The 13,058-nt window shown below is 44.1% G+C and overlaps 1 protein-coding gene across 5 annotated transcripts in view; it reads right to left on the reverse strand.

Annotated features, from left to right (window-relative positions):
• Window positions 1-13,058, reverse strand: part of tiam2a (TIAM Rac1 associated GEF 2a) — a 119,466-nt gene that overhangs the window by 30,325 nt on the left and 76,083 nt on the right. For all 5 annotated transcript variants that reach the window (XM_089004217.1, XM_089004213.1, XM_089004216.1 and 2 more), the window contains exons 16-17: window positions 1,591-1,824; window positions 868-936 (exon numbers count right to left, since the gene is read on the reverse strand). In XM_089004217.1, coding sequence (XP_088860343.1) covers window positions 868-936; window positions 1,591-1,824 — 303 coding nt within the window. The remainder of the gene's footprint in view (window positions 1-867; window positions 937-1,590; window positions 1,825-13,058) is intronic.

Raw genomic sequence — 13,058 nt, forward strand, 5'->3', positions numbered from 1 at the left:
TTTGCCGAGTGACCTTCTTTGGAAGAAACCTGCAGGATTTCAGGTCGCAACTGACACAAGACAGTATATATGCGTAATTGGATTGGATTGGATTTGCCTTTATTAGTCTCGCAGTGGAGAAATTTACATTTCACAGCAGCAAAGTTATGAAAGAAATGAAAGTAGAAACGCAAAACACAATTATTAATTAGAGAGGATACTGATGTAATAAGATTAAACACTTTGGGAATTAACAGACACAGAAATGCATTGACGTCATTTTGTTCCTGCTTGCTAGCAGCACAGCAGTGAACGAGTTTAGAGCACTGTTATGTGGCACGTTTGTGAACATATAATGGCAGTTAAGTAGCTGAAAATCATGATCAAATAAATGGAGCAACGTTATGGAGATAGATTGGTAAACTATGTTGGATTAGGCAAACTGCTCCATTTACTTGGAACCAGTCTGTTGTCGAGAAAGCTGCAAAACTATATTATCCGCTCATTGCTACCAAGTCTTGGAATCCATTACTTCACCACACATAACTGTTGGAAAAATAACTCATACGTTCACGTGACGGGGAAGTGATTGTGAATCCCTTGTCCTTTGGGGATCAATTAAAGGTTATCTCTTTTACTTATTTTGCAGTGTAGGAGGTTAGTTGAAAAGGGTGGCCTTCGCAGGCACGTCCCTTTGGGAAGGTCATCATCATATAGGGGATGCTAATTTGTCCGTCCGTTAGGCATCCACAGTGGTAATGAGAAAGATAGAGCCTGTCTGAGGTCCTCCCCATCACCAGGGGGTAATACACACCTCAATTCGTTTCATGTCGTTTTTGGCCTCAACTAAAGCTTCCCATTTCAAAAAGACATTTCATAGCAACCTACCTCATCCACCGTGAGGAACGTTTCATTTTGTAGGGGTTTAAGGTAGATCTCAAACAAGCAAGCCAGGTCCTGCACAGAAAAGCCAAAAAGAAGGTCAGTGGAAAGAATACACGTTTCCCCTGAACGTGCCTGTCATTTCAAGGCTCCTTCATGCTCACATCAATTCTCATCTTTCCGTTTCATGACTTTCAAGTCTTCAACACCCCCCCCCCCCCACCTTCACCCTCCAGCTCTTGCAGGAATGCCCCACACTCACACATGCCCCCCCCGTAGTCCTCCCCACAATGGATTTAAAGCGGTAGCCCATCTTTGTGAAGGGACAGAACAGGACATTGTTGCACACAGCACTGACCTGGGCTAACAGGCTTGTGCCAATGCACGTTAAAAATGCCATCGCCTAAGCTACAGAATTCAGATGAAAAGGAGGGACACACAAGGGATGGGAGTTAATGAAAAATGAGAAGTTGGGGGTGTTGGGGAAATTATTGTCAGGCCACGATTGCCATTGTGAGTCAAGAAGCTCATGAATGTGGTTGTTCAATGGGTGTCAGGGAAGAAAAGGTCATACTGAGAAATTTAAAAAAAAAAACATTCGGTGCTAAGATGATTACTAAGTCGATGTGTAGGAGGTGCTCTATGCAGAAGCACACTTGTCATGTGCAACATTTTCATGCACAACATATCAAATTATAGGACTAAAAATTCCAAAGCCTCAATTGTCACCTTCACGTAGGACTTCTCTGTGTCTACCAGCTCCTGGATGACCTTGCGTAGCCGCTCAGTGACACTCATGTGCTTGGGACAGGGCCGGAGAATGGTGGCGTCTCCCTTCAAGCCGGGACGTAAATCGCCAGCCTGTTTCACTGGCAGCTCCTTGGGGTCCTCCATCGGGCCGCCAGTTGCTAAGCCTTCTCCCTCCTGGAAGGACTGATACAGGTTGCACACTGTGTCCACGCTCTGTATCGGGAAAAGACAAGTTGCGTTCAATTTCAGAATGAGAACCGACTCTCTAATGAATGAAATGGGAATTATATATTTCAACAGTGGTATGTGCACACACATTTACACACCATATGACATTTAGTATGGCTGTACAGTTTAATGAAATTCAATACAAGCGCTCTATCAAAAATTTAGTGAATAACAGTCTGTGCATGGTGACGCCACAGTTATGAAAAAAAGATGCATACAATGTACATGCAAAGTAAATCCCACGGCTCTACTAGCAGCATAACAGAGAGTTGATTTTCTAATTAGATTTGCATCAAAGACATTACGGTGCAAAATTACATGAAAGACATGACCAGATTTCCCTGCGGTGATGCCTATAAAACCATCATGGTCAGTTATCCAGGCTGTACCACATCAATTGATAAGAAATTGTGTGTGATGTGTGTGTGTGCTTGTGTGTTTAAGAAAAAAAGAATCTCTATCTGTAGATTAAATAGTGGCAGATGTTGCTTTGCCATCCTATCACATGCATTTCAAGTCATTTGTGAGCATAATACTTCATCAAAATCAGCCACTTAATGTCGCTGAAGAACAGCGACATCAGCAAAACGCTCGATCGTGAGCGTCAAGCTTGACTGCAGCAATGTGCACATTAATTATAGTTCTGTGTAAGCTCTCAGTCGTACAGGAGTGGTCCATCGATGAGAAGGTTTCTTCAGCCGTCATCTGTACAAAAGTGAAGGTTTCGGACGTTTCGCCTCCTATTCAAGAGGCTTCGTCAGCGAACTAAAGTCTGACTGGTCGTATCGGCCCCATTTATATATCCCTAATGTCCAGACCTGGTGGCGCCGGACACAGCTATGATAGGTCCCTACTCTCAGGTTGGGGGGGGGGGTGCGGGACCCCCCCCCCTGTGGCCCCACTGATTGTTCCTACATTCCTGACTAACGATTGGCCTATTACCTAGTACCTAGTACCTAGTGCATCCAAAAGATAGGCTACCAAATGAAAAACAAAGTAATGTAGTTTATTCCATACATTGTAAGAATGAAAATTGTAAAGAGCAGTACATTGGGGAGACTCAACAAATTCTCAAAAAAAGACTTTATCAACATCGCAGGGATAATACTAGTGGGCCTCAATCGGCAGTACATTTGCACCTAAAAGCTAGCAACCACTCATTTGACGACAATGAGGTTAAAATCTTAGCGAAAGAACATAGATGGTTTGAAAGGGGGGTGAAAGAGGCGATTCTTATAAAACAACAAAATCCTTCATTAAACCGGTCTGGTGGTGTGAGATTCAATTTGGATCGTTCATACAATAGCCTGCTCAGGCAAAACAGGTTAGGCAACTTTCGCAATGCTGATGAGGGTCGTTATGCTGATGAGGTGATACCGGGGGGAGTGGGTGTAATAGGCCAATCGTTAGTCAGGAATGTAGGAACAATCAGTGGGGCCACAGGGGGGGGGGTCCCGCACCCCCCCCCCAACCTGAGAGTAGGGACCTATCATAGCTGTGTCCGGCGCCACCAGGACTGGACATTAGGGATATATAAATGGGGCCGATACGACCAGTCAGACTTTAGTTCGCTGACGAAGCCTCTTGGATAGGAGGCGAAACGTCCGAAACCTTCACTTTTGTACAGATGACGGCTGAAGAAACCTTCTCATCGATTAATTATAGTTGAATTTCAGGCCAAAATATGGTAACCATGCTAATAGTTTAAAACAGAGTACATTCCAAGGGACATCCTATTCAGATGTGCTGTAATGAAAAGCTTCCAGAAGGTGATGCAGAATTATAGCAGAGGTCACCTAAGTGTTCTAATCTGCCGCACGGTTACACGGTGGGCGGGAGGGCCCCCGCGGTCAGCACGCTGCTTTTTCCTGAGCGCGCCTGTGTGGGCGGGTAGATATTTCAAAATATTGCACACATAAGCATTCAATGTGGAATTCACAGCTGAAGGCGGTACAGTGATGCACGCGGATCGATGTGTCCATACTGCAGGCGTCACTCACTTTGAAGGGTTCGTGAGAACCCTTGTCCCAAGTCATTCAGCACTTCAAGAGCAGATACAGCAGTGTCAGCTTTAAAACACAACACCCCCTCGCTTCCCCTTCCTTGCAATGAGTGCACCCTACATGGCTCATTCTAGCGTGGCCTCCCCCAGACGTGCTCCGAAATGTGGCTGTGAACGTTTGAGAGACACTGCAAGAAAAGACAACGAGGTGCCATGTCTGGATGTGTTCTTTCACGGCCCACTTGATTTGGGCTCACTATTATGCATTTAGAAATGTACATGTTCTCTGATAGGAGCTCCCTGAAAAAAAAAAAAACCAAAAAAGACAGAAATGCTGTATATGGACGTGCTTGCTCAAAATTTTACATTTAACCATACCAGGGGGATTTTTAAGCACTCTCTCAGGGCAAAGGTTCAGACCAACAAGTGTCAGGATTTGCTTGGACGACAAATCATGTTGAATCAAAATGGCAAATTTCCTTTTCACAACATTCATTTGTGTTTTGTTTCCGGCGAAAAACCCACTGTTTGACTGTACCATAAATGCTCTTTTATATGGCTGAGAGACTCCCTGGATTCTAAAATAAAAATAGTTATATGCACCAGGGGCTCTGTGGGTGGCTCTGGGTTAGCGTAGTAGCTTTACACCCAGTATAATGGCAGAGCTCTTATATGCCATCCGTGTGCCCAGAGATTCATATCCATTAGCAGAAACATTTGACTACTAAGAACACAAATCATGCACGTCAAAGACGACCGCATGGCATCTCGGCAGATATGTACTCATGTGCTCCCATGCAAAAGTGGATGAGAGCGTAATTCCTCTTCCTCGTGGAGAAGTCAGGACAGTTTTATTTTCAAAGTGTATGTATAAATCATTCATACTGCATTCACACACATCTCAACTGCTGAGAAACTTTACTCTACAATCGTCCCAAGATTTAGGATCCATAGTGCTGTTTCATGTGCTTATTCCCTCTTTGTCATCAACGCTTCAAAAAAAAATGTTGGACCACACAGCCTGAAAACGCACAGCATTTGTGATATGACGCTGCAGCCGCCCACAGCCCCGCACACCAACACAATATTCAATCAGGCAGGAGGACGAGGGAGATTGCCTGAAGTGAAAAACAGGGGGTTGAAGGATATCAGAGTGGGATATTCATCAAGATGCCCAGTAGCCTTAAACAAGAAAGCGCTTGTGGAGACGGAACACAGTCACAGCGACCATTTGTTTGAGCCGCTGCGGAAATTGAGGCCCCCAATCAAGAACGTGTGGATGCACGGTGGAACATGGTCTCTAAAGTGTTGACTTAATACCCACATACAAACAAAACATTCAAGTCGCACAAATTATATGTAGGGGCATGCGGGTTTGGAAGAAATGATTAATAAGGTTGATTTGACTGGCAGCGCTGACAGCTCTAGGGCGACTGTGCTTTTTTTGCGCCTGTAATGGGCCGCATTTTCACAGCCTCGGTTTGTTCACCGGAATGGTCGGTGCTGTTGGACAGTCCGCGGCTGGATGGATGCATGGCTTGAGGAGCCTACGATGTGAAGAAAGGAGCGTCAGCGCAGAGCTCCGGTGCATATGTGGAAGTGTCGCGGCTTCATGTTTGCTTTCAACATTTAGCTTGAAACAGACGTGTACATTTCACCGTGACGTCCCTGATCCACTGGTGAAATGGATGCTTTGATCTGTCCTCTTTCATCCAGAACTGTTTCTTACAACAAAGAGGGTGCAGAAAGTTCTTAAGGTAGAATAACTGTCTGTGTCTTTTGTTTGTGTCACATTATTTGTGATTTTGTTTTGTATATTTTTTACTTCAAAATGGCGCTGCGAGAGTGGTGCCTTTACAGCAGCGCCTGTATCTTTTTTTTTTTACTTCTTCCTTTCCTCTTACTTTCATCACAGTGCTGCTGTGAAATGTAAATTTCTACACTGCAAGAAGTATAAAGGCTAATCCAATACAATACAATGGGAAGGCGCCCGACTTCTCACAGGCCTCCCTTGGACCATGTTAGAAAGAGCTGACAGCTGGCCGTGCTGTCATGTTTCTGTCTCTTTTTGCTTCTAATTTCTAAACAACAAGATCAAACCAGGGGCGGCCCGGTAGTCGAGTGGTTAGCACACCGGCTTCACAGTGCAGAGGTCGCCGGTTCGCGTCGCGGTCCGGCCTCCCTGTGTGGAGCTTGCATGTTCTCCCCGGACCCGCATGGGTTTTCTCCGGGTCCTCCGGTTTCCTCCCACACTCCAAAAACATGCATGGCAGGCAGATTGACCACTCCAAATTGTCCCTAGGTGTGAGTGTGAGAGTGACTGTTGTATGTCTGTGTGCCCTGCGATTGGCTGGCAACCAATTCAGGGTGTCCCCCGCCTCGTGCCCGAAGACAGCTGAGATAGGCTCCAGCAACCCCCCGCGACCCTAATGAGGAATAAGCGGTACGGAAAATGAGATGAGAAGATCAATCCAGTCACGAGTCACAAATAGGACGGACCATTAACCAATACTCATTTGCATGCTTCCTTTTCAACCGGCACATACTCACCTGCTGAAACAACACTATATAGGGTGACCCATGAAAATTTCAATTGTGGCTTTGATTAAAAAGCTATTTATCTCAACTTACAACCACACATTATTCATTCATGGAAGACCATTCAGTAGGACACATCTTTTTTGGTCACCCTCCCGAAAGAGGACTGTATAAAAGTGATTGACAACGATTGTCAGACGAGTACATGTTTGCTTTCAACGAAATGGTAGCCATTTGGAACATATCTTGGGGAAGCCATAAATTGACTAAAAATTGAAAGTAACTTTGGTGAATGGTCTTCATTCAAAATAATGTGTGGTTGCAATTTGAAATAAGTAGCTCTTTAATCAAAGCCACAATTGAAATTTTCATGGGTACGCATCTTTTTGGGTTGCCCTGTACTTTCTCAAGTGCATGAACAATAAAATAACATTGTACATGTTAAAACATCCCTCCTTTAAAAACAGAACTACATTGAAGTGTGATTCTGTGTCATTTCCCTTGGCTGCAAACGATAACCACAAGTATAATTGCAGTACTTAATATTTAAATTACATGAAAGACATGACCAGATTTCCCTGCGGTGATGCCTATAAAACCATCATGGTCAGTTATCCAGGCTGTACCACATCAATTGATAAGAAATTGTGTGTGATGTGTGTGTGTGTGCTTGTGTGTTTAAGAAAAAAAGAATCTCTATCTGTAGATTAAATAGTGGCAGATGTTGCTTTGCCATCCTATCACATGCATTTCAAGTCATTTGTGAGCATAATACTTCATCAAAATCAGCCACTTAATGTCGCTGAAGAACAGCGACATCAGCAAAACGCTCGATCGTGAGCGTCAAGCTTGACTGCAGCAATGTGCACATTAATTATAGTTGAATTTCAGGCCAAAATATGGTAACCATGCTAATAGTTTAAAACAGAGTACATTCCAAGGGACATCCTATTCAGATGTGCTGTAATGAAAAGCTTCCAGAAGGTGATGCAGAATTATAGCAGAGGTCACCTAAGTGTTCTAATCTGCCGCACGGTTACACGGTGGGCGGGAGGGCCCCCGCGGTCAGCACGCTGCTTTTTCCTGAGCGCGCCTGTGTGGGCGGGTAGATATTTCAAAATATTGCACACATAAGCATTCAATGTGGAATTCACAGCTGAAGGCGGTACAGTGATGCACGCGGATCGATGTGTCCATACTGCAGGCGTCACTTTTGAAGGGTTCGTGAGAACCCTTGTCCCAAGTCATTCAGCACTTCAAGAGCAGATACAGCAGTGTCAGCTTTAAACACAACACCCCCTCGCTTCCCCTTCCTTGCAATGAGTGCACCCTACATGGCTCATTCTAGCGTGGCCTCCCCCAGACGTGCTCCGAAATGTGGCTGTGAACGTTTGAGAGACACTGCAAGAAAAGACAACGAGGTGCCATGTCTGGATGTGTTCTTTCACGGCCCACTTGATTTGGGCTCACTATTATGCATTTAGAAATGTACATGTTCTCTGATAGGAGCTCCCTGAAAAAAAAAACAACCAAAAAAGACAGAAATGCTGTATATGGACGTGCTTGCTCAAAATTTTACATTTAACCATACCAGGGGGATTTTTAAGCACTCTCTCAGGGCAAAGGTTCAGACCAACAAATGTCAGGATTTGCTTGGACGACAAATCATGTTGAATCAAAATGGCAAATTTCCTTTTCACAACATTCATTTGTGTTTTGTTTCCGGCGAAAAACCCACTGTTTGACTGTACCATAAATGCTCTTTTATATGGCTGAGAGACTCCCTGGATTCTAAAATAAAAATAGTTATATGCACCAGGGGCTCTGTGGGTGGCTCTGGGTTAGCGTAGTAGCTTTACACCCAGTATAATGGCAGAGCTCTTATATGCCATCCGTGTGCCCAGAGATTCATATCCATTAGCAGAAACATTTGACTACTAAGAACACAAATCATGCACGTCAAAGACGACCGCATGGCATCTCGGCAGATATGTACTCATGTGCTCCCATGCAAAAGTGGATGAGAGCGTAATTCCTCTTCCTCGTGGAGAAGTCAGGACAGTTTTATTTTCAAAGTGTATGTATAAATCATTCATACTGCATTCACACACATCTCAACTGCTGAGAAACTTTACTCTACAATCGTCCCAAGATTTAGGATCCATAGTGCTGTTTCATGTGCTTATTCCCTCTTTGTCATCAACGCTTCAAAAAAAAATGTTGGACCACACAGCCTGAAAACGCACAGCATTTGTGATATGACGCTGCAGCCGCCCACAGCCCCGCACACCAACACAATATTCAATCAGGCAGGAGGACGAGGGAGATTGCCTGAAGTGAAAAACAGGGGGTTGAAGGATATCAGAGTGGGATATTCATCAAGATGCCCAGTAGCCTTAAACAAGAAAGCGCTTGTGGAGACGGAACACAGTCACAGCGACCATTTGTTTGAGCCGCTGCGGAAATTGAGGCCCCCAATCAAGAACGTGTGGATGCACGGTGGAACATGGTCTCTAAAGTGTTGACTTAATACCCACATACAAACAAAACATTCAAGTCGCACAAATTATATGTAGGGGCATGCGGGTTTGGAAGAAATGATTAATAAGGTTGATTTGACTGGCAGCGCTGACAGCTCTAGGGCGACTGTGCTTTTTTTGCGCCTGTAATGGGCCGCATTTTCACAGCCTCGGTTTGTTCACCGGAATGGTCGGTGCTGTTGGACAGTCCGCGGCTGGATGGATGCATGGCTTGAGGAGCCTACGATGTGAAGAAAGGAGCGTCAGCGCAGAGCTCCGGTGCATATGTGGAAGTGTCGCGGCTTCATGTTTGCTTTCAACATTTAGCTTGAAACAGACGTGTACATTTCACCGTGACGTCCCTGATCCACTGGTGAAATGGATGCTTTGATCTGTCCTCTTTCATCCAGAACTGTTTCTTACAACAAAGAGGGTGCAGAAAGTTCTTAAGGTAGAATAACTGTCTGTGTCTTTTGTTTGTGTCACATTATTTGTGATTTTGTTTTGTATATTTTTACTTCAAAATGGCGCTGCGAGAGTGGTGCCTTTACAGCAGCGCCTGTATCTTTTTTTTGTACTTCTTCCTTTCCTCTTACTTTCATCACAGTGCTGCTGTGAAATGTAAATTTCTACACTGCAAGAAGTATAAAGGCTAATCCAATACAATACAATGGGAAGGCGCCCGACTTCTCACAGGCCTCCCTTGGACCATGTTAGAAAGAGCTGACAGCTGGCCGTGCTGTCATGTTTCTGTCTCTTTTTGCTTCTAATTTCTAAACAACAAGATCAAACCAGGGGCGGCCCGGTAGTCGAGTGGTTAGCACACCGGCTTCACAGTGCAGAGGTCGCCGGTTCGCGTCGCGGTCCGGCCTCCCTGTGTGGAGCTTGCATGTTCTCCCCGGACCCGCATGGGTTTTCTCCGGGTCCTCCGGTTTCCTCCCACACTCCAAAAACATGCATGGCAGGCAGATTGACCACTCCAAATTGTCCCTAGGTGTGAGTGTGAGAGTGACTGTTGTATGTCTGTGTGCCCTGCGATTGGCTGGCAACCAATTCAGGGTGTCCCCCGCCTCGTGCCCGAAGACAGCTGAGATAGGCTCCAGCAACCCCCGCGACCCTAATGAGGAATAAGCGGTACGGAAAATGAGATGAGAAGATCAATCCAGTCACGAGTCACAAATAGGACGGACCATTAACCAATACTCATTTGCATGCTTCCTTTTCAACCGGCACATACTCACCTGCTGAAACAACACTATATAGGGTGACCCATGAAAATTTCAATTGTGGCTTTGATTAAAAAGCTATTTATCTCAACTTACAACCACACATTATTCATTCATGGAAGACCATTCAGTAGGACACATCTTTTTTGGTCACCCTCCCGAAAGAGGACTGTATAAAAGTGATTGACAACGATTGTCAGACGAGTACATGTTTGCTTTCAACGAAATGGTAGCCATTTGGAACATATCTTGGGGAAGCCATAAATTGACTAAAAATTGAAAGTAACTTTGGTGAATGGTCTTCATTCAAAATAATGTGTGGTTGCAATTTGAAATAAGTAGCTCTTTAATCAAAGCCACAATTGAAATTTTCATGGGTACGCATCTTTTTGGGTTGCCCTGTACTTTCTCAAGTACATGAACAATAAAATAACATTGTACATGTTAAAACATCCCTCCTTTAAAAACAGAACTACATTGAAGTGTGATTCTGTGTCATTTCCCTTGGCTGCAAACGATAACCACAAGTATAATTGCAGTACTTAATATTTAACAATTCTGATAAGATTTTTCCCCATACAGCTATTGTCTTGGTCCTCTCGATTTTGCAAATGTGCCTAATGTAATGGCCTTGGGACGCAACGCATCATAGACAAGTCCAATGGTTAATGTAGCGCTGGTGGTTACTGCTCTGCACAAATAAGCCTTCCTCTTTGCTCACCATGAAAAGCAACCTGTAGAGTTGCCTCCAAGCCGCTGTGGCCTGCCGCTGTGTTCTTCTTGCCAGGGAGCATCCTTTCTGACGCGGCCTGCCTCCTCTGGATGTCGGCATGGTGCCGCCACATAAATGTTGTGCAGGCCAAAAGTCACCCGTGCCAAACAGTGAAATATCAATTTATATTCCGTTTCCACTTTTCAGTTTGAGTTTGCTCCCTCACGGTTAGACCAGGTCAAACTGAAATCTCGGCTTGAGTCCTTTGGGATAAAAACATGACGCGTTCCTGTGCCGGTAACAGTCAGTAATGCACTGGCTGTGAGATTGTCATGCATATCAATGCTTGGGAATGCATGCCGTCTTCCAGCTGCTCGTGCATCCCTCTGCTTATCCGTTTCTCAGGTGTCCCGAATACTCACTCTTCCTCTCATTTCGACGTGACCTTTTTGTATAATTTCCAGAGAGGTGAAAATCTAAGCGGTGTGTGGCATCAGTACTCAGTTTCAAAAGCAGCAGTACAATGTAGATTGTTCTGGCTTGTGCCGCCAAACACAGAGGAATGGCTGACTCAAAAATGGGAGGCTCCAAGCACGCCGAGGAAACAGGTCAGGAATGCAAGCAATTGCCATCACTCCCAAAAAGTCCTTTTATCCATTATTTTTTTTTAAAAAGCAATGATGCTGAAGTGCCTATTCTATATGATTTGTGTAAAACTGATGAGTTTTCTTCCTCTGAGGTCAAATAGTGTTGCATATCTTTTCAATAAGAACAACAACAACGGTCTGATAATCACTCCTTTCCTTCATCCAGGGGTGTTATTGATCTGTATGGAAAATTCCAATTCCGTCTACATCAAAATTATCAAGTCCATCAACCCCAGACATAAGTAGGATATTAATAAATTCTGTATGGCATATACAGTAAAGTCTCGTTATATCGATATCGGTTATATCGATAGTACCGCTTATTACGATACTATTTTCATTTCCCTTGCACATTTCTAGTCTTTTTATGTATAATTAGTACCGTTTAGTACGATACCCGGTTATTACGATAATCCGGTTATTACGGTGCTCCGTTTCATCCCCGCCGGCCATTTTTGTTGTTTATATCGATATATCCGTCGCGCCATTGGTCAACTTGGTCACGTGTCTTGTTACGTGAGCCGCCATCGGTCGCGCCATTGGTCGACTTGGTCACATGAGCCGCCATCGGTCGCGCTATTGGTCGACTTGGCCGTGTGACTTTGTCACGTGACACGCCATCGGTCGCGCCATTGGTCAACTTGGTCACGTGTCTTGGTTACGTTTCACGCCATCAGTCGCGCCATTGGTCGACTTGGTCAGGTGATTTGGTTACGTGCCCAGCACCCGTGTAGCAGAGCCATTTTCATTTTCAGACGCTAGCTCGTGTGTCGCAGACGAGATTGAAGTGTTTGTGTTAAAAGGTAAAAATGGGAAGCAGAAGAAGATTGATTACTTTTTTAAATTGTATACATAATACAGTAAGATGTAAGCGTTGCAGTTTCCCTGTTGTGTTATGTACATGCCCACTGTACTGTATATGAATGCAATCGTTTTTTGCAACAATGTTTCTTGTTTTGTCTGCTGAAGCGCGATGATTTTGAAAATTATTAACATTCCATACTGTGTATTAAAGGACAGCCGATGTCACTTTTTATTCAAATGCAAATAAAAATGACTTCACGCCAAGACGTCTTGCATTGCTTGTGAATCCAAACAATGGCTTCAGATTCGGATAATATGCTTTCTTGTTACACATCCAGTTATGAATATGTTTCAAATACACTGTAGTTCTGAAGATTAAAGCATACATGTTTACAATCATTAAAGAATTATATGTGCCATTTTGAGGCAACATTGGGGGAACATCTCTCACCCAAAAAAAAGGGAGCTAATGGCCAGCTCCGTTTCTTATATGGCGCTTGGCTGCCCTCTTTTGCCGGCTTTTGTTTAATGCAGTTTGGTGCAGGATCGGATATATCGATAGTCCCGGTTATATCGATATTTTTTCAGACTCCCTTGAATATCGATATAACGAGACTTTACTGTATATACAAAATCTTTGTGTTGCCATGTGCTTAAGTCAAATGAGCTGTGACAAAGTTGTCTCACAACACAAAAAAATGACTTAAATAATAGAGAGACCAAGGAAAGTATGCAATGTGCAAATACACAAGATTTGCCCTCTTCATCAAA

Source organism: Hippocampus bargibanti, linkage group LG09 (genome assembly GCF_051943395.1).
Source record: "Hippocampus bargibanti isolate YZ-2025 linkage group LG09, ASM5194339v1, whole genome shotgun sequence".
NCBI lineage: Eukaryota > Metazoa > Chordata > Actinopteri > Syngnathiformes > Syngnathidae > Hippocampus > Hippocampus bargibanti.